Source organism: Cololabis saira, chromosome 4 (assembly GCF_033807715.1).
Source record: "Cololabis saira isolate AMF1-May2022 chromosome 4, fColSai1.1, whole genome shotgun sequence".
NCBI lineage: Eukaryota > Metazoa > Chordata > Actinopteri > Beloniformes > Belonidae > Cololabis > Cololabis saira.
The window spans coordinates 16,302,218-16,328,721 of NC_084590.1; the positions used below are offsets into that span (position 1 = coordinate 16,302,218).

A 26,504-nucleotide genomic window follows, 5' to 3' on the forward strand; every position below is an offset into this window, starting at 1 on the left:
TAAGAACTTTTTTGGAGAATATGACTTGTTCTCTTTTTTCTTCTTAAGACTGAACTTAAGAAAAAAATGACACTTAAGAAGATTTTTTTTCTTAAGAATGTTTTGTGAATCCGGCCCCAGGCCTCCACCACGAGAGTCTACCTCACCCCGCGACCCCAGACTGAGCAAGGGTGCCCTGAAGCCTATCCGGCACATCATGACGGGACAGATGCAGGCGAGTGCAGTAAACATGGGACGCCACAACCAAGTAGCTGGAGAAATGTACAGGAGCATCTGTTCTGCATAGCCTATGTTTGGAAGTCCCAAAGTAAAGGAGACTTATAAAAACGGGGGATGGTGAACCAACCAGACATGGTGGGGCTGGAAAACTCCAGAAGACGGCAGTGGTGATTGATTTATCATTGCTGAGTGACAGCAGCATCAAGAAGAGGGAATATTGGAGGCTGGAAAAACACCAAGGATCGACAGAAGTGATGGGAAAGCTGTGGTTCCTGAGGTAGTTAAAGCTGTTTCCTGTCCCACGCAGCATTGATAAGGTGAAGCGAAAATGTTTGGATATGAAAATGGATTCAAAAAAGAAGGGAAAAAAAATGTCTTTGCAAAGATAAAACATTACTGCAACAGAAGAAAGGATGTTTCAAAGTGCATTAACTGTTTACCAACATCCTCATGACTTCTGACACACAGAAACGTCGCTCTGCAAACACGTTTCTGCACAAATTCAGAGTTCAACGTGTATTTAAACTGCAGTGGGGTAGAAACGTGTAAAACTTACAACGGAGGGTATTACGCTCTGTAAAAGAAGAAAGGCCCTCAACCTAGTGTATGGCTCTGGCGAAGCCATCGCGGCTGACATGTCTGCTCAACAGCGCCAGAGGCGGGAGCTGATAATCACATCCATCTACAGCGTTATCACCCAGAAATGATCATCATACGCTGAGGAAAGGAACCCTGACATATTGTTGGATTGTTTCCATCAGGATAAAGAAAGCTATAATCTACACCTCCGGGGTCCACTGTGACAAAGTCGTGTGAGTCACTAGAAATAACTTACTGTGGAGTGAAACATTTGCTGTTAACTGGGGAATCTGGGAAATCCCACTATCCCGTGACTGAGGGAGAAGATGGCTGAACTTTTAACCTCAGCGCTTGGTTGTGTCAGTATAAACTACTGAACAGCAAGTTTAGACGATAAGTGATGAGTCTGCTTTACAGCTTTACCGATAAGATGTCAGGATGTTGCAGTTGGAGCATGAGACATTTAAAAACAAGAATAAAAGCTTCTAAAGCAAACTCTCAATCCACTTTCAGTTCACCTTGCTAACGCCGACTTGTCTTGAGAAATGCCTTTATCATTTGTGTCGGAAAGTCAACAGGGGGCTGGAAACATCTCTTTACATCCACATCAACAGGATGGTGACACTGCAGTCCCATGATGCCATGATCCTGTTCCATCATACCTAGGGTTGCCACCCGTCCCGTAAAATACGGAATTGTCCTTTATTTGAGAAAAAAATGTTGCGTCCCGTATTGAACTAATACGGGACACAATTTGTACCGTATTTTCATTAACTTTTACACCATATTCTAGTTGAATTATTGAAATAAATTAACTTTTACACCATATTCTAGTTGAATTATTGAAATAAATTAACTTTTACACCATATTCTAGTTTAATTATTGAAATAAATTAACTTTTACACCATATTCTAGTTGAATTATTGAAATAAATTAACTTTTACACCATATTCTAGTTGAATTATGGAAATAAATTAACTTTTACACCATATTCTAGTTGAATTATTGAAATAAATTAACTTTTACACCATATTCTAGTTGAATTATTGAAATAAGTTAACTTTTACACCATATTCTAGTTGAATTATTGAAATAAGTTAACTTTTACACCATATTCTAGTTGAATTATTGAAATAAATTAACTTTTACACCATATTCTAGTTGAATTATTGAAATAAATTAACTTTTACACCATATTCTTCACCTGTAGGCTATATTACATCTGGGCTGATGTGGACATACGTAGCATAGGAGGATATTTCAGTTGCTAGTATGGTTGTCTGTCTGTACAGTCGTGCAAGTTCAATGCTATTAAAGCACTTTGTTTTTTCATATAAAATAAACACATTTTTATTCAGTTTAAAAGTTTTGGGGCTTTTTTTTTGGCTCCTGCGCTGCTGAAATCGGGGCATCCCTTATTTCTATTTCTGAAAGGTGGCAACCCTAATCACACCCCAAATGTGCTCTATTGGATAAAAACCTATGTCTGAGCCCACCATCCTAATGTTTCAGCAGAACCTGAGTCATCACAACGGGGAACATCTCTTTACCCTTCTACCGCCTAACTCTGGTGACCCATGTGATCTATAGCCTCAGTTTCCTGTCCTGAGCTGACCAGAGAGGCCCCTGGTGTGGTATCCTGCTGCTGCAGCTCATCTGCTTCAGAGATACTTCTCTATAATCTCCAACGAGCCTCGTCATTCTTCGCCGGCCGCTCTGGCTCCAGCAAGACATCTGTGCCCGGAGGACGGACACTCACTGGAGTTTCTCTTTTTCAGATCATTCCCTCTGTTAGATGCTTTTGTTAAATGTGAAGTAAAGGGAGGATTAGATAAATACAGGGCTGAGTGAGAGCCAACATATACAGGACTGTCTCAGAAAATTAGAATATTGTGATAAAGTTCTTTATTTTCTGTAAGGCAATTAAAAAAACAAAAATGTCATACATTCTGGATTCATTACAAATCAACTGAAATATTGCAAGCCTTTTATTATTTTAATATTGCTGATTATGGCTTACAGTTTAAGATTAAGATTCCCAGAATATTCTAATTTTTTGAGATAGGATATTTGAGTTTTCTTAAGCTGTAAGCCATGATCAGCAATATTAAAATAATAAAAGGCTTGCAATATTTCAGTTGATTTGTAATGAATCCAGAATGTATGACATTTTTGTTTTTGTAATTGCATTACAGAAAATAAAGAACTTCATCACAATATTCTAATTTTCTGAGACAGTCCTGTAATCAGACTGCTTCCCAGTTTTACTAGAAAAAGGCACCGTTTAATTGCTGAACCTTTCAGATGATATTTATTTTGTACTTTTTTTATGTATTATACTGCTGTACAAAGATTTGCACATTTTTCCCAGGATGATGACATAAGGATGCTGTGGTGTATACATGACCAAATATTCGGGTTAGAAAAGGAGTAACCCAGGGGTCATACTCCGGTTTTTAAAAACCGGAATATGAGCAATTTCTGGTTATTCAATGGGGTTATTGGTGTTTACATGGCCGTGCACAACCAGGTTATTACTAATATTCCGGTTAGAAAAGGGTTATTGACTGCATGTAAACGTAGTCATTGTTTCTTCAGTCTGGTGTCGTCTTCAATCAGCTCCAGTTCAGGCCTGTCAACTCTAGACTGAGCCGTTCCTACACCCTGAAATGCCCTTCTTCCCCAAAATTAGTGAGGCTTTACATTGCTTCCCTTCTTGTAAATGTGGCCATCAGTAATGTTAGGAGTCCTTTGCCCTTTACTAGTTCCTCTAATACCAGCGACAGTTTAGACACGATGGGATCTTCTTCTGGATCTCATCGCAAGGGAGTCCTGCTCTGCATCATCCCCACTTCTATTCACCACGATATGGGTTATTATTCATTTAAATATCTCTCTACCATCTTACTCTGGTCACTTGAGAACACTTTGTAAGTTGCCTTTATAAGTTTTTTTCTCAATAAACACGACAAGCTGTTAAAAAGTTTGTTTATGAAACATGTTCACACTTTCAATGTTTCCTTTCAAGTTAGATTAACGTGCGTCGTCTATGATTTGCATGAGAGGAAATCATGAGGCTCAGATTACACAAAAAACAAACTTTTATAAAGTTGTATAAAACTTAAGTAAAGTGGAACAAAGCATAGTCAGAAATATTGTCAAATTATCAAAATAATTCACATAATACTGGGATTTCCAAAACAGCTTTGAACTTGCTACACCAGCAAAACTCTAACAAGAGCGTTACACTCCAAGAAAATCATTTAAAGACTCTTTTTCACTCTTAAAGATGTTTTATTCTTCTGACAAATGGCAGACTTCAGGTAAACGTGTAACGGGTTCCTCCGACGGTCAGGATACGGAGCCCTGTCGGTTATAGGCCTGCTCGGTGGCTGGACACTGGTGGTGTAAAATTTGTATTTTCCTTCTCAGTTTGTTTCAAATATCAACATTGCATGAGGTCAAGGAGGAGCTACTTCAATGTCACGCTTCCCTCAGACTAGTCGCTGGGCTTCTTACAGTTCTCTTTGGCGAGCCTCAGCCTGGACAGGATGTGTTTCTTGGGGAATTTGAGGGTGGTACAGCCAAACTGGCTCACCCCCCCGGTGTCTCCAGGGAGCTTTTCCCGCCTCTGCACCCAGCTGCGCCAGCCCGGTTTCCAACAGTACACACTGTCGTAGAACCGCGAGCCATTCTCTCCCCCCAGCACGTAAATCCTTCTTTTCCACCGGGCCACGCCCCCAGCGGCGATCCGCCTCGGCAGTCCTGGGAACACAACGGGACTCGGGGCTCGGTCGCTCCCGCCGCCGGCGACTCCCCTCTGCTCCGCGCTGACCATCACCCCTCCGCCCGTCACTTCCCTCTCCATCCCGGACCCCCGGCCCTCCCTGAAGAACAGCACACGGCCGGTGGCGTCCAGAGTCTCCAGATTGGTGTAGTTTCCATCCAGGAACTTGGTGGTTTCCCTCATGTACCCCCCGATGGCGCAGACTCCGCCTCGCACGGCCACGCCCCCCGCCAGGCAGGTGGCGCCAGAGTCCAGGGCCACTCTCGTCCAGCAGTCCGTCAGGGTGTGATAAATAAGAACGCCTGAGTGGACCACGGCCCGGTTCTGTTCAAGCGTGGTTCCACCCAGCAGGTAGAGTCTTCCACGTAAAGCGGCGCAGGCGAAGGCCCGCAGCGGGAGCGGCAGCCGGGGCCCGGGACCCCACTGCAGCGTCGCCAGCTCCAGGGTTTCACTGGAGTCGAGCAGGGCTGAGCGGTTACAGCCCCCCAGGGCGTACAGGGACTCCCCACAGCCCAGCAGGCCCAGCATGGCGCGCGGCTGGACCATGGGGGGCCGTTCTATCCACCTGTTCAACACGTTATCGTATTCGTGCACGGCTGCAGACACGGAGCCCGTCCGCAGGATCCCGCCTGCTACAAACAACCTGCCGCCCACAGCCGTGCAGCCGGGACTGGCAAGGGAACCCAGGGCGGCTAACTTCTCCCACTTCCCTGTCCGGGGATCAAAGCAGTCCACGGTGTAGTCTCTCGTAGCAAAGTTCTCCTCATCTCGAGGCATTAAGTCTATGCAGACAATCTTTTTCTCAAACATGCCCTCCCTGGGTCTCAGAGGCCCCCCGAGGCTTTCTCCCGCCGCGGCGGGCCCCAGCTCCTGGCTCAGTCTCCTGCTCTCTTCCTGGGACAGCAGCCCGGGACGAAGGTGGTGCAGCAGCGCCGGCATGTGGGCGTAGCGGTCCAGGGGTTGGTGCTCGGCCCAGCGGCGCGCCGCGTCGTAGACCTCCGCCTCAGACTCCACCCCCAGCCGGTCGGAGCTCAGGAGGCTGCCTAAAGTGCCGTGGTCGAGTAGGAGGAAGTCCTTCTGCCTGGCCACCCGGGGAAAGTGCTGGGCCACCAGCCGCAGGGACGCACGCAGCAGGAGCTGGTCGTGATGAGAGCGGGCCAGAGAATACATCCCCAGGCAGTTATCCACCGAGAGGTGCTCAAATAGAAACCTGAGACAAACGAAAAGGACCGTGGAAGATGGAGTGAGAGACAGAAGCAAAACCAGGAAATAAAACTTTCAACTTAAAGGGGACCTATTATGGCATCTAATATCTATCTTTGAATGTCTTAAAAACAAGCTTTTGATTGTTTTTGCTAAATAAATTAGAAATTCAGCCTCTGAGCCATGTCTTTATCTTCCCATTCTCTAACCTCATTATCTATGCAGGATTCTGAGTGGGCGGGGCTATGATAATGAGGCTCTGTGCTGATTGGCTGCCTGAATGACACGATACACCGCTACGAAAAAATGGCGGAAGCTCCGGCCGGCGGAGTTGTTGTTGTTCCGGCCAGAGTTAGTTATGGGCACGGTTTCACGCATCGCGCCCGTCGTTACGTAACGACGGGAGCAGAATCTGAACGGCTCGTAGAAGTCACACAAGACTGGACGGCTCATCCGGGCGGCTGTACAGACACTGCAGAATTTGGTTGCAGGCTGGGAGTTGGCAGGCTGGGGGGAGACCACTTTATATATGTTACGTGTTTTTCATAATAGGTCCCCTTTAATATGCAAAAATCAAACTGATATGTTAGCGTCAACCTCATATCAAAGTACAACATCACTGGAAAACAGTTGGTGTGCTTTATAAAAGGTAAATAACAGAATCCAATGGTACATCCCCCAAACTAATATTTTATTTTATAATAAACATAGAAAATGCATCAAATGTTAAAAATGAGACATTTTACTACTGCTTGAAAAAACATTTGCTCACTTTGAATTTGATCACAGCAACATCAAAAAGTTGGCAACACAAGGCTGGAAAAGTGGTGCTAAAACCGAACATCTGGAGGAACATCTTGGAGTTAATACGGTTAGATGGCAACAAGCCAGTTACGTGATGGAGAATAAAATGAGCTGCACTTGCAGTGTTTTAAACAGCATGTACTGAATAATGGACCAGCGGTTTCTCTAATACAGAGCATCTATAAAAACATCTACACTATGGCACATATGGAAGTCGGTCATGCAACCACTCAGACCAGCCCTTGCTCATAGATGGCTTTTAGTACAGTATGGGCCCGATTTACTAAGATCCTAAATAAAGAGTACTAAATTGCGTGTGCACTGAAACAGTTTGCACGTGCTGTTGTTGTGTGTTTTGCGGGTGATCAACTAAGAATGCAATTGATAACAGGTGCAAACCGCAGTATTTAAATGAGGTGTTGCGTGTCTTAAGGTTTGCGCCATGGAGAGTCTGGATGGAATGCACAGTCACAAGTCACAAGCGCAAAATGAAATTTGACGAGTTGGAGTTAGAGATATTAGTGGAAGAGGCAAATAAACACATTCATGAACTACAGCAAATAAATTTAAACATTACCAAAAGAAACGCAATATGGGAGAAAATCTGCGATAGAATAAATGCAGTTGGTAAGACAAAAAGAACGGCAGATGAGGTTAAAAGAAGGTGGCAAGATATAAGGTGAAGAACTAAAGAAAAAATAATTTAAAAAAAAAGGTATAAAAATAAAGTGAAGTAAGTATATACATGTATACAAGCTGTTCTCTCTGCATATTCTTTGATTTTGGCGATGTCGCCTCCTTGCCACAATAACAGCAGCCATTGGTGCATAATGCTGGGCAGATTAGCACCTTCCGTTCGAACGTATTAAATACAGACGCAACCACAATCCCCGCAAAAACTTTCAGGCTTGGTAAATCTCATTGCGTGTGGTAAATGAACCTATTTGCATTTTCCCCTCCCAGTATTTAGCGCTTTCTGGCAGGTACGCCCCATATTGATTATTCATCAGGGCAAAAGTACTAAATGAACAGCGTGTGCTATTTTGCTCATTTGAGAGGCGCTGTCCTCTTTGCACGCTGTTAGTAGATCAGCTTGCACATTGGTTTGCGGGTGATGTCAAGTTTGCACACGTTTTTACACACGCAAACCTTTAGTAAATCAGGCCCTATGTGATGTAAACTGGTCAACTGCACATTAGAAAATGCTCCTGAAAGAAGCAAACAGGACTCACTTATAGTTTAAGCCTAGTAGAAACTGCCAGTCTCTCAGGATTAAGGATGAGCATAGGCTCAACAATCTGTGAAAAACGGTCTAATCTCCAGATTTGCAAACACGGGAATTTTGACTTAAGTGGAATTTTAGACAAACTCCTTTTTTTTTTTAAAATACAAGTTGTAGGTTGTACCACCAGAGCCACTGCAACTTCAAAGCCTTAATGCTGTTGGCCCTAAATCTCACCTGGAACAAAGGTCTTGAAGGGGCACAACCTGCAGCCGATTGGCAGCCACAAACAGATCCTCAGCGGTGTCCAGAGAGAGCCCCGCCTCGCCAGTGTACACAAAGTGGATGACCGTCTCCATGACGGACGGGGTCACTTCCTCCAAACGGATCTCAGTGAGGCGGGACTCCACCAGAGGAGTCGTAAACATGGCCCGGAAGTACGGACTCACCGCCGCTAGCAGGATTCTGCGAGGGAAGAGGGTCAGCAGGGGAGACACAGATGGATATGGAAGACACTTTCCAACATGTTTCAGAGCAGGGCTGGGCGATATATCGAGATTTTAATATATATCGTTATATTTTCAAACGCGATATGGTACGAGACAATATCGTTTATATCAATATAGCTTATTTTGCGACAAATTGATTGTACATCAACACTGACTCCTCGCGCCGGCAAAAAAGTACCTTTGTGTGCTGAAACCTGACAGTGTTGACAGGTTAGTTTTCCTGGCACAAAATCTGTAAAATGTACAGTAGTTGACTTGTTGTAATTATTTGAGATTTGCTCAAAGAGATGCAATATCTGTTTACATGTTTTATTTGAGATTTGCACAAATGTTTTGTTATTTGCACAACTGTCAACCTCAGTGGAAAAGTCTGCCTGTTACTGTCTACATTGTATTAATTGCACAGTGTATTTTCATTTAATTGTTATGCGGGAAAGGGATATTTGTTTTATTTTATTCAAGAAGCATTTTTATTCTATATATGCAGGCAGTTTATTTTTATTTCATTTGTTTTATACATTTTGATATTGTGCAGACCTCTGTTAATAAAGGTACCTGTGTGACATTTGGCACAAGGCATTGTATTAAAACTGAAAAACTGAAAAAAATTAAGCTAACAGAGATGCTATGCTATAATGCTTTGGGGGAAACCCCAATTATGTCACAGAAAAAAATATCGATATATATCGAGTATTGCCATTCAGCTAGAAAATATGGAGATATGACTTTTGGTCCATATCGCCCAGCCCTATTTCAGAGCCACCAGGTGATGTCACCAGATTGTTAAGCTCCAACTTATAAAGTGACATATAAGCAATCATACCTGTGACACATGAATTTCTTTCCCTCGACAAGCAGGGTGACATCACACAGTTGCTGAGCATCCAGGAGCTGCTTTAACCCTAAAACACCCAACAGGTGGAGGTGGGGGGAATAGAAGAGCAGAAGGATGGAGAGATACATTGGAGAGCGCGGATCGTGGTAGTAGAGAACCCCCTCATCTATGGAGTAAGATAACTTCCAAAAAGATGTGTCCATGTTATAACTATTCGTATTCGTAATGATAAACATTTGTATGTAAATAAAAAAGTTGCACCCCAAATTCTGCTGTCACACACATGAGTCTGATACATTATTAGGGTTAGGATTGTTTTTATGTGAGTATGAATCTAAAAGCTGTGAGTGCAAAGTCTTGTGAATACAACTAATTTCTACGACTACGAGTCTTCACTGTGAACACGAATTCAAGTTTATGGGTACGAGTCGAAAAACTGTTGAAATCATAGACATGTATCCTTCCATGGAGCTGCTGCGATACGTCAATGCCGCCGCCATATTGGATGTGGCAAGATTGCGCTGTAAACTAATACAAGTAAATGGAATTATTTTCATAAAGCGCCTTTCTACAAAGAAATTTACCTTTTACGTCTCATTTATTCATTAACACATGCACTAATATACTTGGGAAACAGTTAGGCACCAAATATAATATATTTAATTTTCTCAGATGGCAAAAATAAGAACTTTATTGATCCCACATAGGAGTAATTCATGTTATATCAGCTATAGAGAACAAGGTATTGCCGAAAAAAAATAAATATATTATAGTCTATCCCCCCTCACAAAAATAAGAATAGAGAAACATATTTTCTCATCAACAAAACAAATTTAAATTTTTTCAAATAACAAAATAACACATTTGAACCATTTTTCAGACAATAAAAGAACAGAAAAAATCTGAAGAATTGTTCAAATATGTTATTTTGTTACTTGAAAATTTAAAAATATGTAAAATATGCTTTGTTGGTGAGAAAATATATTTTTCTTATTTTTGTGAGAGGGGATAGGCTATATATTGTTTTTCGGCACTACCTTGTTCTCTAATATAACATGAATAGTTATAACATGGAGACATCTTTTTGGAAGTTATCTTACTCCATACTCGTCTACATCTTCCCAGCTCACCGTGTGTGATGTAGTCTCCCAGTGGGGTGGTGCTGTCATCGGGGAAGTCCTCCTCCTCAGAGTCGCTGTCTGACAGAGGCTCCCCTCCTCCCCCGTCCCCATCCTGCCATGGCTGGGGGCGCCAGGTGACTGTGCCCCCCCGCACAGCGTTCATCTGAGGAGCAGCACACACATGCATCATGCACCTGGGTCAATGACGAATAAGGATTTTCAACTAGTCAATTTTAAAATAATAAAGAAAATAATATCTATTGCAGTAATTCAAACATTAAGAATGTTGTGTACACATAAGTTCATATAAAAATTTTAAATTAAGTGATTTCAGAGTTTTTTGTCAAGATGAATTGGCACTAGCATTAAAAAAGGTCATTTGGTGCAACCATGGTTCATATTAAAATTAATTTCCTTAACATCTTGACATCTTTTTTTTTTTTTACAAGTTTTCAGTATTATACAAGAATGGTTGTTTTTTTAATGGTCGCACCACATGATATTTCATAAAATGGACATCAGTCAAACTTTGTTTGTATATTATGATGGAAATATAAATACAAATGTGTTGCAATCTTACACACTACAAGACATTTTGGAAATCATACCAGATAGGGCAGAAGATTGATTTAAATACAGAGTGATTTCAAAAAACTTTTCAAAACAAGAGTCATGGTCGGACGGTCGCACCTCATGACATTTTGACACTTAAAACAACAACAAAATCCCAAATAACTATTATTTTTTGTAAAATTCAAGTGAGTCCATATGTGGGACAGGTAGTTTATATATATGTTTTTTTTTTATCCATTTAAACCTTTAAAATCTGTTTTTCAGAAAATATAGGCGTCACGTCATTGACCCACCTCCAGTGAGAGGGAGGAAAACAGCTTTAATGCATCTTTCTGCCTGGGGTTACACATAGGATCTCTTGACATAAATGACACAGATAACAGCATGTCAGAGGAAAAAGACTGATCTCCAACCAAAGACTGTCAAGTTTTATTGCAGTGCTGTTGTTTCACACAGACTGAGCTTACCAAGGTTGTCATCACGTCAAAATGACAACCAAGACCACTCCCCTTGTTAAAAAAGAAGCAGTTTTCTTCCAGCAGCAGTTTACTGCTACCATTTCCTCACCTTTGCTCTCCTCCTGGTTTCCACCGTGAATGATGGTCGGGTCTCTCTGGAAGAACTGATGTGCAGCTTGGTCAACTGTATCCAAGCCACCTGTCTGTTATCAGCAACTCGGAGGCATTTGGTGGTCTCGGTGGTCCGGGCTCAGCTGGAGGGCTCGTCCCGGTATCAGGTCCCTGGTCCCTCGTCTCTGGTCCTGGTCTCAGGTCTCTGACCCCTGGTCCGGGTCTCTGGTCTCAGGTCTCAGGTCTCTGGTCTCTGGTCCCTGATCCCTGGTCCTGGTCTCAGGTCTCAGATCTCAGGTCTCTGGTCTCAGGTCCCTGATCTCAGGTCTCAGGTCTCAGGTCTCTGATCTCAGGTCTCTGATCTCAGGTCTCTGATCTCAGGTCTCTGATCTCAGGTCTCTGATCTCAGGTCTCTGGTCTCTGGTCCCTGATCTCAGGTCTCAGGTCTCTTATATCAGGTCTCAGATCTCAGGTCTCAGGTCCCTGATCTCAGATCTCTGATTTCAGTCTCAGGTCTCAGGTCTCAGATCTCAGGTCTCTGGTCTCAGGTCTCAGGTCTCTAGTCTCTGATTCCAGGTCTCAGGTCTCAGATCTCAGGTCTCTGGTCTCAGGTCTCAGGTCTCAGGTCTCAGGTCTCAGGTCTCTGGTTTCAGGTCTCAGGTCTCAGGTCTCTGGTCTCTGGTCTCTGGTCCCTGATCTCAGGTCTCTAGTCTCTGGTCCCTGATTCCAGATCTCAGATCTCTTGTCTCTGGTCCTGGTCCCAACACTGCCTGACGGTGCACAATACCTCACAAACAAGCACTTTTCTGGCCGCGTAAAGGCGTATTTTTGCAGCACACATCAGTCCAGCCCCGCAGGGTGCTCCGGTGCGCAGCCTGGCCTCGGGGCGGCTAACAGCAGCCTAACAGCAGCCTAACGGCAGCGGTGTCTGCGGGGCAGCCCGGACTGAGCGGCGGTCCCGTCGGCCGCACTTGTCATGTCTGAACCGGATTACAGGGACGAAACTTCCGCTGCTCTGATTGGCTGACCTTTGGCTCGTGACGTCACTTTAGGGCGGGGCTCCGTCCGTCTCTTTCAAAATAAAAACATACAATTTTACGTGATATTCCAGATGTAAAATAAAAGTTAAATATACAATAAAATAAAGCATAGGGTGTTGGGATTTTCTTGTTGTTGTTATTGTCATTATTTTTAGCATTCAAAAATCATCAACAGAACAATGGCAGAACCTCAACGCTCACTAACCGTTATTAAACAAGTGTACCGTTGTAATCAACGTTTGTACTAAACAGCTGAGAACTGTCAACTACAAATTCAGTTCAAATAAATTATTTTAAAGGATAGATTTAATTTATTTTCCAAGTGTTAAGGGAAAATAACATTGCCCGTTTATTTATTTTTCCTCTTTATTTTTACTGCTCTTCATTTTATGTAAAATGTTATCTTTGGCAGACCGGGGAACATATTGTTTGATATTTGTTGCCTGAAAAATATATTAAATTTTATTTACTGAATAAAATTGTCACCATTAATTAATATAAATTGTAAAATAAAACTCACGATTTTCCCCTTTTCCGTCTTTTGCCGTGTTCGTGTTGCGTTCAAAGAACTTACGGACGAATTCCACCCTAAATATTAACAAACAAAAAGAATACAGGAATATCAGAATGACTTAACTTGTTACAATAATCTATTATACTTAAGTTTAATCCTTATATTAAACGTGGATACTGACGCATGAACACAATAAAGTGTGACGGGATACTCACCAAGATCTCCAGTGAGCAGTAATAAGATAATTCGTTTTTCTCGTGAATGCACCACTCTCAAACATGGCGACCTGCATGAGAGCCGTGGCCAGAGTGGGGAGCATCGCCCTGTCCGGGCTGCAGCCGGTCGGCTCACGGTGTCCCAGGAGGAGGACCACCATTGTGGTCCCCCAGCGCTTTTCACAGGGAGCCCGCAGTAGTTTGTACGAGCACGTCCTGGAGGGCTACAGCGACAAGCCCGAGCTGGACATGAAGACAGTGATCGAGCAGACTGACAAAGTCATCGCTAACGTGGAGAGCAGGAAGGGAGACCTGCGAGGGGACGACGTCAGGAAAATAGTAAATCACCTTTATCTGACACTTCACACATGCTTTTGACTTTCAAGCATTTGTTTCGTGTCAAAAGACTAGAAATGTAGCATTCAGCTTGTTACCAGAGTCACTGGATGGTACCAAACCTCCTCCCACTCATGTCATGCTGCTGTTTCCTCTTGATCATACTAATTATCAGAGGTGTCAAAAGTATTCACATTCATTACTCAGGTAGAAGTATAGACACTAGAGTTTAAAAATACTCCTGTATAAGTTGAAGTATCAAGTCAAGTTTTTACTCAAGTAAAAGTATAAAAGTACTGGTTTCAAAACTACTTAAAGTATAAAAGTAAAAGTAATGTAAGGGGGAAAAAAGCCATTAAGGACAAAAGCCATTGAAAATGAATGCATCTTAGTATAATGCAAATATATTAAAGAACCATATATGTGTACTATTGAGCATTAACATGTGTTTCAGAGAGCAGGAGATATGATGACTAGTTGCCTATAAGTATTGTAATGGTGCAAAAAGTCAAACTTCAGAGGCATGTTATCATTTATCCTAACCTTTACTGGAATGTACATCCAAGTTTAGTTGCAGGAATCTGAGGGAACGGATGTAAGAACAAAACTGGACAAGAACATCTGAAACAACCACAACCAAATTCACTCTATCCGGATGGAGCAATTTAACTGGATAGTTTTTTTTTAAAGGCCGAAATTAAATAGAGTAACGAGGCTGTTTTTAGAATGTAAGGAGTAAAAAGTACAGATAATTGCGTGAAAATGTAAGGAGTAAAAGTAAAAAGTCGTCTGAAAAATAATTACTCCAGTGAAGTATAGATAACCAAAATTTCTACTTAAGTAAGGTAACAAAGTATTTGTACTTAGTTACTTGACACCTCTTGCTAATTATGAATGTCCACATTGCAGGTGTGTGTGTGGCAGGAGCTGCAGGCAGTGAAGACAGAGATCTGTGAGCTGGAAGAGGAGAAGACCCGCGTCAGTGGTGCAGTCAGGGCACTGGTGGTGAGTGATGCTGTAACCAGTACTGGAGTTGAGGGGGGATGAGGGGGGATGGCATCCCCCCTGAAATAAAAACGCTCAAAATCATCCCCCCTGTAAAACTGCCATCCCCCCTTTCCATCCCTTATGTCATTTCATCAATGAATGTGGTTTTACTGCTATTTCAACATTTAGAGTCATCACCAGAAAAATAACACCAGAAAAATAACTTATTTGACAATTTTCACCTGTTTCAAGTAAATTTTCACTTGAAATAAGTAGAAAAATCTGCCAGTGGGACAAGATTTATCTTCTCATTATAAGCAAAAAAAATCTCTGGTTCCACTGGCAGATTTTTCTACTTATTTTAAGTGAAAATCTACTTGAAACAGGTGAAAGTTGTTGTTTTTTCCAGTGATGAGTCTTGTTTTAGGTGTAATGAGATTTTTTTTACTAAAATGAGACATTTTCACTAGAAATAAGACAAATATTCTTGTTAAGATTTTGAGTTTTTGCAGCGATCCATTTTACTTATCCTGTGAAGGACAGAGTCATATTGATAAGTTCAGAAAACTGTTTTTTATTGTTGTGTTTTGATGTATTTGATGTAAGCCCAGTGGATATTTAAAGCTTACAGAAGGCTGCATTTAACTGCTGCTATGTCATTCCTGCAGTATTTCCGCAGGTGTTTTGGTCACTGCTATTATTTGTAATATATTATATTATTTGTAATCAGCACAAATTATCTGTCCCCATATGATAAAATCCACCATCCCCCCTGATTTTTTTTTTACAACTCGAGTACTGGGTGATGCTGTAACCACCTGGAAACCATGCAGGAGGCTGAAAGTCAAACTGTCCAAACTGCAATGTATCCACTATGATTTGATTTTACGTGTAGTTTCAAACCATACCAGGATAAAGGTGCATCTCTAAATATGACACATTGTTGGACAGCTCTCTCTTTCAACTCACTGAATCACTTTACCATGTATATATTGTTTAGAACAATCTGTTGCACCAACTACGCCAAAACAAATTCCTCATATGTCCAGTAACGTACTTGGCAATAAACCTTTTTCTGATTCTGATGACAATCTTTTCATCACAGAGCAAGACGGAAAAAAAGGCACTCTCAAATGTAAGTTGAACTCACAATATTATGTGTTTTTGTTTGTTTTTTCTCTGCTTTAAAAAAAAAAAATCACTGTATTAGTCAATTTCGGCATTGGGGACTAATATCACACATGCTCCGTGGTTCTCTGGGTTACTGTCGTCGAACAGTACACTGGAACATTAACGCATGCGTGGCTGGATGGTGTTTTACTTGCATAGACGTCGGTCAGTCACAGCATGCTCGGTTGGGAGAATCGGAAGAGATTTATGTCCCAGCCGTGCAAACTGCTTTGTGGTGGTACATTTCTTTTATCATCTAAAACACCACTCTTCAAAAATGTCAACACATTTACCCTGCATCACTTTTGCACGAGGCTTTTACAGGATTAATCACCATATTTCCTTAACTGCACAGCATTTGTGTTGTAACACAGTCCTTATGAAACTGACTGATACAACAGTGATGTGGTGTAAATATGTTTAATGCCAGGTGCAAAACATGTTGAAACTACTATAAAAAGTACGAGGTGTGAGTTGTTTTAGATGGTGAAATTCTATAGAGAAAACTATGAAACGGATAACTGCAAGAAGGGCTGTAACTTGTTTGACCTGCAGCTCCCAGAGTACGCTCATTCCCTGCAGAAGGGTCGGGACATCCGCAACAGACTGAATGAGCTCCATCTCCGAGAGACTGAACTGGATCAGGAACACTACAGCCGAGCACTCAGGCTGCCCAACAACACACACCCTGACGTGGTGAGGACGTGCTCTTATGTTTTCCTGAGCATATCAGAAGAGGAAAAGTGTCATGGATGTCAAGACTGTGAGGTTCAGGTTGTTTTTGCTTTGTTTTAGCCAGTTGGTGATGAGAGCCAGGCAAAGGTGTTGGAGCTCGTCGGACAGAAACCAGGTGACGGAGTGGGTGTGTGGTTTAATGATATAACGAGCTGTAATCACTTTTGGTTCATGCTTATATGAAAATTGTGGTTTATTATTGCTGCAGAATTTGACTTCAAGCCCACAGGCCATGTAGAGCTGGGGGAGAAGTTGGGACTCATCCGACAGAGGTGAGGACCACTCTGGCTGTTATTTACTACATATCCTGTTTACCAGGTGTAACTATTCAACCTTATATTGACAAGAATGGGAATATTTGCACTTTGTGTGTCCCCTGCTGCAGGCACCTGTCTCACGTTTCCGGACACAGGTCCTACTACCTCAGAGGAGCAGGGGCAAGGCTTCAAACGGCACTGCAGAACTTCACCTTTGACACACTACAGCGACGGGTGTGTTTGACGATGTTGGATATGAAATCTGCAAAATTAACAGGGGCTTATTTTGAAATATATTTGAGTGTTTGATTGTCACATTAAGAAAATCAAAAAATAATCTAACCCTCTCACTTTCAGGTGTACGCTTACTACAATAACATTTAAAACTATTTTAGAACATAATATGTATCTTTTTTCTTGTGTCATCATTTAACCTATTAGAAAGTCAAAGATCCGTTTCCTTTTTACTCCTGCAGGGCTTCATTCCCATGGTTGTGCCCGATATGCTGAAGGGGGCAGTGTTTGTAAGTATTGTTCAAAATAACACAAACAAAAAACCTTCATCCACAAGTTATTATAGTCCATGTTGCTGTCACCTGCACACTTGAGTTGGGCATGAAGATGTTAACGTGCAGCAGCGGCGTGTTTCTCCGACAGCGCCCACTCGGTCCATCGTGAGTCCGCTAAGTGTAAACGGCCACACTGGTGCTCCCGGTTCAGGACTTCATCTGATCTCAGCAAAGTAGCGACGGCTCCCAATAATGTGACCTGATCTGGAATGATTATCTGGAATGTCTTTTAAATCATTTCTAAAAACTGCAGTTGTTTAAATATACAGGACTGTCTCAGAAAATTAGAATATTGTGATTTTCTGTAATGCAATTACAAAAACAAAAATGTCATACATTCTGGATTCATAACAAATCAACTGAAATATTGCAAGCCTTTTAATAATTTTAATATTGCTGATTATGGTTTACAGCTTAAGAAAACTCAAATATCCTATCTCAAATCCTATCTGTTAGAATATTCTGGGAATCTTAATCTTCAACTGTAAGCCATAATCAGCAATATTAAGATAATAAAAGGCTTGCAATATTTCAGTTGATTTGTAATGAATCCAGAATGTATGACATTTTTGTTTTTTTTGATTGCATTACAGAAAATAAAGAACTTTATCACAATATTCTAATTTTCTGAGACAGTCCCTTTCACATCCCTTTCACATATCTGCAGTAAAGTTCTTGGTACGTCCGGCTTACACTAAGTACTGATCCGTCTGTAGCGGTTGTCAGCAAACCTTTATATGTTAGCATTTTCACCATCATCTGATTCATTCTGATAAAACATTGGCGCCTCATATTTACAGATGCATACCTGTTAAATATACACTTACGCCCTATAGAAGTTATTAAATAAAAAGAACGCTTTTAAGAATGAGTACTTGCTCTGGGTTTCCGCAGGGTTTTAAAAAGTATTAAAAAGTGATAAATGAAAATTGCCAAATTTAAGGCCATTAAAAGTGTTAAATTCACTGTCAGAGGTATTATTTTTTTTAAATTGGTATTATTTTTTACCTTTTACATTTTAAGCAGTCTATTTTATTGTCATTCACAAAGTGAAATAAATGTGAAACATCTGGTCAACTTCAATGAGTCTATAAATCTGTTTTCTGTATAGTGTTCTATAGTTCAAAATCTGTATTAATGTTAAAATGTCCGTGATTAACACTTAATGTTGTGACAGTTTTTTTTTTTTTAATCTGAAGGTAGTGAAAAAGGTATTAAATTGGTATTAAATTTAACATAAGGATTGCTGTATAAACCCTGTTGCTAGATACAGAAAACTCGGCTCAAGTTAACTATGGCTCTTGGCACGTTTTTATAACTTTCTGCAACACTGATAAAACTTTTTCGTGACTTTGTCAGTTGAGGTCGATTAGGAAAAAAGAAAGATGATTTTGATTCTTCGTCTGTATCAGAATATATCCCCAGAAAGAAAACAGTGCAAACATGAAGCTAAAAGTCTACTTTTAATTAGAAGTTCATGTAAACTCAGCTAGTAGTTGTTTTCAGGTTCTGTGTTTTAGTCAAATAAGTGCAGCCACACAGTGTCTGAAAGTGTCTCACGCTCCGCTGTGTGTCCACCTGCAGGAGGGTTGTGGGATGCAGCCCAACGCCCACCGCTCGCAGGTGTACTCGCTGGACCCGGCCCGCTTCCCAGACCTCAACCTGGCTGGAACCGGAGAGGTTGGTGTGGCAGGTGAGAACGTCACAGCATGTTTCCAGTCCTTCACCACGTTTCTTCGTCTTTGTGACGGTTTATCAGGATGAGACTTGGTTTATTTTCTAATACAGCAGCTGTGAAGAAAGAATCTCTATCGATGAATGTTAAACCTGTTAGTCTCAGCAAAACACTAATTAAAAACACAAGTGAACACTCAGTGTCGTATCAAAGGAAAGCATTTATTCTTGTGTCTTTCTTACAGGCTACTTCATGGATCATGCAGTGAACTGGAAAGACCTCCCCGTTAGGTGAGAAGCACGGCTCGCTCCTCGTTTGCTACAGGTAGGGGGGAGGTGGAGACACTGTAACTGATGCAAGCTGTCCCCCCGCTGCAGGACGGTGTGCAGCAGCACCTGCTACCGCGCAGAGACGGACACAGGCAGAGAGGCCTGGGGGCTGTACAGGGTTCATCACTTCAATAAGGTCTAGCAGACGACAACACAGATACATGGAGGGGGTTTGTGTATTGTATCGTGTATTACTGAACAGTATGAGTTGTACTATAACTGCATCATCTGTGTTGTGTGTGGAATCAGGTGGAGATGTTTGGAGTGACGGCTGACGAGACGGGCCAGGAGAGCGCTGAGCTGCTGGAGGAGTTTGTGTCTCTGCAGAAAGAGATCTTTTCTGCGCTGGAACTGCACTACCGGTCAGGACATTCCCAAAAACATTTAACACACACAAAATAAATACATCTTTAAATAAAATGTTGTAATAAAAGGAAAGTGACTTGTCACAACTAAAACTATACACCTTCCTTAAAGGAGCAATGTGTGAAGTAAAACCAGAAGTTAAATTCATACTCAACACTCAAGCCTGCCTCGTCGAGTCCATTCAAATGTATTACAACTCAAAACCCAAAATCTGATCATTAAAACAGAGAATTTCTAACCAAGAGTCCCACTTTTCTTTACTCGCCATCATTTCTAAAACCATCTCTGTTTCCGAACCCTATTTCTCAATTACTCTTTTTCCTTGTGGAGCTGCAGTTCTAAAACGGGTCAAATGAGCGTCGTGTCAGCCTGCTGCAGGCAGGGATATAGCTGAGATTAATACGTGTCGTATTGGCGGCACAGTAACTTGATTTACGCTACCTTCAGAAATGTTTAGCGAAACAAAAATCAGGAGGGGTTTACTTGCCAGTCTAAAAGAAACGTTGCAAGTTCTACATCAAACTTAATTTCTTCGTTATACATGAGCCGTCTAAACCACTGTTAACATTTACCCTGGTTTTAGCCCTGTTTTTATCTACTCTTAACGAGGTGTTCATCTGGTCCCCTAGTGGTTAAAGTGGGTTTTATACAGAGGTATTTTCACCTGGTGGTTGTGGTGGTGGTTTTCATCAGTATCAACATGAGGCCACTATGTTGCTTGCTACCGCCACACATGGTAGAAAGTGGTATGACGAGACTGGCCAGCCCGAAGCTAGTTAGTATGCTAACTTGGTCCTTATCTCAGCAGCCAAATACATAGTCATCACTTTTGTGACATGACTACAACTATTTCTTCTCCCTCTCTTGCAGTTTCTGTTTTATTTTGGGATCTTCTAATTTCACCCATTGCTCCTTTAATCCAACTTGACTTTTCATCTTTGTAGACATTTTGTCATCAAGTCAGTTTAACAGGTCATGCAGAGCAGCACCGTGACAGATGAACAGCGGGGGTCCGTTAAAAGCACACACGGGGTATTTTTGTTATTCTGCTTGATGGTTACTATGGTGAAAGCGGGGCTCTGGGTAAAAAACAGTAAATGATTTAAAAACAGCTCGTGTATCCAACTATATTTGAAAGTGTATTTCATTACATTCATCTGTTTGTTGGTGTATTTTTTTAGGTGCAACCATTTTAATTAAATGAAGAACAAACATGAAATTGCTTCATGCCATTAAATGAAAATGAATTAATGACACATAAAGCATCTTCACGCAATGCAGCAAGCAGAGAACAACACGTCCACGTGCTTCATGAGAAAATGGGAAACTCTCTAATAGTTCAGTGTGTTTTTATTCTTTTCAAAGAACAATAATGAAAATTTGTTGCAATCATATAAAGTTTTCAATAACAAGCTTTAGTCTATGTTCACATCACCAAGTATCAACTTTAACATGTAAAACTTTCATGGTTACGTGTCCACACGTATTTGACCCTCAAACCTGCCACCTGCAGCCTCTGTGTCAGTCGTTAGATACAACTCTTGAGTTTTAATGGATTAACACAATTGAAAGCTAAATGATGGTGGAGTTGCACTGGTTTCCCTTCAGGATCTGCTCTTCTGGGCCCCTTCGTACCCTTCACTTGTTTACCAAGCCTATGACAGGGGCCTTCACCAAAAGATGACACACAGATGTACAGGACTGTCTCAGAAAATTTGAATATTGTGATAAAGTTCTTTATTTTTTCTGTAATGCAATTTATAAAAAAAAAAAAAAAAGTCATACATTCTGGAGTCATTACAAATCAACTGAAATATTGCAAGCCTTTTATTATTTTAATATTGCTGATTATGGCTTAAGATTAAGATTCCCAGAATATTCAAATTTTTTTAGATATTTCAGTTGATTTGTAATGAATCCAGAATGTATGACATTTTTGTTTTTGTAATTGCATTACAGAAAATCACAATATTCCAATTTTCTGAGACAGTCCTGTATTATCACAATAGTGGCACTGGTTTTTGTTGTCCTTTATAATCATCTGCTCTTAAAACCTGCATTTAGTAACACTATGACTGCATATATGTGAAGGAGAAAAGCTATTCTAAGAGCCATCAACAACAGGCTATGGGATTTACTCCGTGCATGCGTGGCCAGTGGCCAGCGTGAGTCTGTATGACCGTGTGATGCGTTTATGGAGGTGTCATCTTCTCTTTGATGGATATAGGCCACCTGTCAATGCAAGACAGAAGTGTTGATTGTTCTGGAGGCACCAATTGATAGTAACACACGCCCATAAAGATGTGTTTTTAATTATTTTTTTAAAACTGAGCCTTGCTTACATTGCTTTTATGTTTTTGTATCTTTCCTCAGTTGACACAGAAACGGAATATTTTGGAAACTAATATTTGTCGGTCTTATTTTGCCTCAATTAATGTACATCCAGAAAAGAAGGAAAAACACCCGCTGTGACTGTTCTTTACTTTAATATAGGACTTGATCTTTATTTGTGCGTTTGGTCTCAGAGTGCTGGACATGCCAACTCAGGAACTGGGTCCTCCAGCACACAGGAAGTACGACATCGAAGCCTGGATGCCTGGGAGGAACCGCTACGGAGAGGTCAGTCCCTGCTAGTCAGCCTGTGTCCAGATTGTGAGATAATTCACACAACAACCAGGATGAAACGTGCTTCCCTTTCAGAATAACAAAACACCAAAAAGATTTGATTTGTCTGAAATAAACTTGACTTTTCCTTTTTAAACAATTCAAAACACAAAAAGACTAAACGTAAGTATTGTGGCATGTTGGGGATGGATGGGTGTAGTTTTCCAGGATGTCCTAGATGGTGTTTGTTCCCTGACATGAGTTAAAGATAATTGTTCATCATCTGTGATCGGTCCTGGTTAATTCTGTAGTACTTGCGCGTAGTCGACTGTAGGTGGCGATTACAGTTGTACAGTTATTGAAGGTGCGAGGAGACGTGAGGCCGTGCTGGTTCAACATAATCACATATAGTGTGTTTGCAGCTGAGTGGTGGCTGTGCAGGGGTTGCAAAGTCCCAGTGCTCTCTTCTGCTACCTGTAGTGAAAGACCGTGACACAGACCCGTACAGTATAGATATGAAGGGGCACACACACTCATCTGGAGCAGTGGTTGCTAGTTGACCCAAGATCTTCCAGGTCGTGCTCAGCAGGTATTTACAAGGTTTTAGAGTTGCAGACTTGGATGCACACTGTCTCTTTCCACCCGTCACAGAAGAAAGCTCTGATTCCAGATGCATTGATTAGGAGGAGAGGAGCTGCAGCAAAGAAAACGGGGGTGTGGATCTATGATGGCCACAAACGAAAGTTGGAAGTGTTTCAGCTCATTAAAGGAGCCGCAGCTGCTTGAAGGGTGTTTTTAGGTGTAATTCAAGCTCAATCTGAGGACCTGCTGAGGAAGTACGTGGGGGTTTGCATAGCTGCTCCAGCAGAACATTTTAACTGTGAAAGTAGTTTAATCTGCCACTTTTTAAAGAGGCCTACATCTGTTACGCCCCAATTGTTGGATTTTCTTTTTTACACATGAAAGCATTCCTCTTGATGTCATACTATGTCTTTCAGTCATACTGTACAGCTCAGGAAAGTGGGGAATGACCACAATCGGCTTCTCTTCCATTATCTTTGTGATCTGACAGTTTATCTGTGCGCTGAAGGTAAAACCTTTTTAGCTTTAGTGCAGGGACCAGGAGTGACGCGAGCATCCTTGCACTGTGCTCTGCTCACTCATATCATCACAACACATAGTGGAGGGGTCCCAGAGCAGAGCACAGCGGCCACAACGCCCCGTCTGAAAGGCCTTTTAGAAGCAGTTAATGAACAGAAACGGCGCTGTTTAAGATGGTGAAATGCTAACAGAGATGTTTTCTGACTGAAAGTGGTGTCGTGGCTAGTTTGAATCTTTGGAACAGCATCAGGATGTTTTATCAGAATGATTTCCAGACCGTCCTGGCCTACTTTCATCCCTGGATAACACTCGATCATTGAAATTAGAGACAATAAGACTGATATTGATACTGAGGAGTCCTGCCCTGTTTTTCAGATTTCTAGTGGATCCAACTGCACAGACTATCAGAGCAGACGCCTAAACATCCTGTATGAGAGGGAAGACGGCAGTCTTCAGTACGCCCACACGGTAAGAGCCGCTGCGGCAGCGCCCTGCAGCTCTAGATTACAGCAGTGCACCACCTCCACATCACTTGGGTGTTGTTGGTTTTGTCTCTGTTTTAGGTGAATGCTACAGCTTGTGCGATCCCTCGAACCATTATTGCCATCCTGGAGACCCACCAAACTAAAGTAAGACTTGCCGTTGGTCTGTTTAGGGACATGCCCGGTCAGTAATTACTGAACATATCCTCTGAATACATGTCATCAATCAAAGTCGTGGCTGTTCTCTTTTATTGCTCTGTTTCATGATATCTTCATTAAAATTCAATTATAACCAAGAATCTATTGCTACACTGTGCAGAAGCAGTCCAGTATTTACCAAATGCTATCAAACATCATCTTCAAATCAAAATGGCACTTAGAAAGACTGGTCATTGCGCTCAAGTGGATCTTTCTCCTCTGCAAACATTTGAAACCCTGACGTCACATGTGTCCTTCCCCTCAGGAGGGGGCAGTACGCGTCCCCCCCGCCCTGCAGCCCTACTTGGGTCTGGAAGTGATTGACAAGCCACCACACACTCCACTGAAATACATCGGACCCAACCAGCAGCACCGGCCCCCCAGGCCTGCCCCGAAGACCAGATGAGACTCGTGCAGGTCGAGTGCTGCGACACCAGCCCACATGGAAAACAGCTCAGTTGTGCTTAAATAATGAAAGTGAACTTCTTTTTTGTTCATTTACCTCAAGTGAAATCTAACCATACACAAAGTGTGAGTGTGTGTTATGAGAGTGAGTGAGTTGATGAATGTAAGCCTCTTGTACAGTCTCTTGTATTTAGAAATAGAGGGAAAATAAACATGAAATGTGTCACATGCACACGTGTGTTTGTATGTCTGTTTTCTTTTGTCAAATAGGAATCTGGAAAGATTTTTGTTCAATTTTTGCACAAAAGTCATTTCAAGTAACGATTGGTAAATATAAATTACAGAACCCAGCTTTAGTTTGAGTATTTTCACATCCAGATGAGGGGTTTCGGAACAACACATCAGTCAGGGGGTGTATCGTCCTCATGTGCTTGTAGGCACAATTTCTGTGGGCTGAGGTGACTAACAATTCAAAAACCCTTCAGTTATCATAATCCTGTAACTTAGTTTTTGGTATTGTGAGTTGATGGGTATTCCAGTGAGCTACTCGGGTTAGCAGGGTTTTGTGACATCACAGACAGAGCATTATCATCCAGTCAACTTCATGTCATGTCGTCTTCAATGTCCTTATAAAGGGGTCAGAACAACATTTTAATATAAAAGACTTAAAAACAAAACCCAGGAAGATAATAAAAAAACAGCAAAAGGCTCCAAGTACAACTGAAGAGGTGTCTAATCTGTATTATTGAAACACAACTTGGCTTGCAGGTTTGCAGTTGGTCAGGTGGCTTTGAGGCCACTGGGGAAAACCTTTAAACACACTGAATGTCTGGGGATCCAACCTCAATCTCCCCCACAGCCACTCCTGTCCAGGATCTAGTTTTGATTTTACTGTCCATTTACATGTGAGCTATGAAAAAAGAGGGTTCTGCACATTTAAGAATTGCACCTGATGTCAACACCCTAAAGTTTCAAGATTTAAGCTGAGGAACTGGATCTTGCACCAGATGTATTTAACAACACAGGTGTCAAGTAACGAAGAACAAATACTTTGTTACCTTAAGTAGAAATTTTGGTTATCTATACTTCACTGGAGTAATTATTTTTCAAACGACTTTTTACTTTTACTCCTTACATTTTCACGCAATTATCTGTACTTTTTACTCCTTACATTTTAAAAACAGCCTTGTTACTCTATTTCATTTCGGCCTTTAAAAAAAAAACTATCCAGTTAAATTGTTCCATCCGGATAGAGTGAATTTGGTTGTGGTTGTTTCAGATGTTCTTGTCCAGTTTTGTTCTTACATCCGTTCCCTCAGATTCCTGCAACTAAACTTGGATGTACATTCCAATAAAGGTTAGGATAAATGATAACATGCATCTCAAGTTTGACTTTTTGCACCATTACAATACTTATAGGCAACTAGTCATCATATCTTCTGCTCTCTGAAACACATGTTAATGCTCAATAGTACACATATATGGTTCTTTAATATATTTGCATTATACTAAGATGCATTCATTTTCAATGGCTTTTGTCTTTAATGGCTTTTTCCCCCTTACATTACTTTTACTTTTATACTTTAAGTAGTTTTGAAACCAGTACTTTTATACTTGAGTAAAAAACTTGAGTTGATACTTCAACTTCTACAGGAGTATTTTTAAACTCTAGTATCTATACTTCTACCTGAGTAATGAATGTGAATACTTTTGACACCTCTGTTTAACAACCATGTACTTGATGATCTCTCCGTACATAGCTCGGTCATCCAATGTTAACATACGGTGTCAGCAGGGGCGAAAATCCCGGGGGGGACAGGGGGGACAAGTCCCCCCCATTAGTAAAGCTGTCCCCCCCTAGAATAATTTGAGACAGAATTAATAATTTTGAAACAATGCAGTAGTATTTAGTAGTGATGCACCAAAATGAAAATTTGTGGCCGAAACCGAAATCGAAAATAATAATAAACAGTAAAATCTCATTACACTTAAAACAAGAGTCATCACCAGAAAAATAACTTGTTATTTGACAATTTTCACCTGTTTCAAGTAAATTTTCACTTGAAATAAGTAGAAAAATCTGCCAGTGCGACAAGATT

The 26,504-nt window shown here is 41.3% G+C and overlaps 2 protein-coding genes across 2 annotated transcripts; one reads left to right on the forward strand and one right to left on the reverse strand.

Moving 5' to 3' along the window:
- Positions 1–3,773: 3,773 nt before the first annotated feature.
- On the reverse strand, positions 3,774–11,607 carry si:dkey-260j18.2 (uncharacterized protein LOC325231 homolog). Its single transcript, XM_061720237.1, has 5 exons — positions 11,421–11,607; positions 10,290–10,443; positions 9,148–9,226; positions 8,053–8,280; positions 3,774–5,796 (listed from the first exon to the last, which is right to left on the reverse strand). The coding sequence occupies exons 2-5, from the start codon at positions 10,441–10,443 to the stop codon at positions 4,299–4,301; spliced, it is 1,959 nt and encodes a 652-aa protein (XP_061576221.1). The 5' UTR covers positions 11,421–11,607; the 3' UTR covers positions 3,774–4,298.
- A 1,644-nt stretch (positions 11,608–13,251) lies between these two features.
- sars2 (seryl-tRNA synthetase 2, mitochondrial) lies at positions 13,252–24,606 on the forward strand. The gene is made up of 16 exons (XM_061720238.1): positions 13,252–13,530; positions 14,437–14,532; positions 15,620–15,649; positions 16,240–16,380; positions 16,480–16,534; positions 16,628–16,691; positions 16,805–16,910; positions 17,153–17,200; positions 18,830–18,938; positions 19,165–19,210; positions 19,298–19,385; positions 19,499–19,611; positions 22,141–22,234; positions 23,696–23,788; positions 23,884–23,949; positions 24,266–24,606. Exons 1-16 carry the CDS (start codon positions 13,255–13,257, stop codon positions 24,404–24,406), a joined length of 1,566 nt encoding a protein of 521 aa, XP_061576222.1. The 5' UTR covers positions 13,252–13,254; the 3' UTR covers positions 24,407–24,606.
- The last annotated feature ends 1,898 nt before the right edge of the window (positions 24,607–26,504 follow it).

Bases quoted from the DNA above. Each gene is read 5' to 3' on its own strand.
- si:dkey-260j18.2 (XM_061720237.1), bottom strand. From the start codon at position 10,443: ATGAACGCTGTGCGGGGGGGCACAGTCACCTGGCGCCCCCAGCCATGG. The intron at 9,227-10,289 runs GTGAGCTGGGAA...TGGGTGTTTTAG, and splicing joins GGGAGACTACATCACACACG to GGTTAAAGCAGCTCCTGGAT. The intron at 8,281-9,147 runs GTATGATTGCTT...CTTCCCTCGCAG, and splicing joins AAGAAATTCATGTGTCACAG to AATCCTGCTAGCGGCGGTGA.
- sars2 (XM_061720238.1), top strand. From the start codon at position 13,255: ATGGCGACCTGCATGAGAGCCGTGGCCAGAGTGGGGAGCATCGCCCTG. The intron at 16,911-17,152 runs GTGTGTTTGACG...TTACTCCTGCAG, and splicing joins TTGACACACTACAGCGACGG to GGCTTCATTCCCATGGTTGT. The intron at 23,950-24,265 runs GTAAGACTTGCC...CCTTCCCCTCAG, and splicing joins TGGAGACCCACCAAACTAAA to GAGGGGGCAGTACGCGTCCC.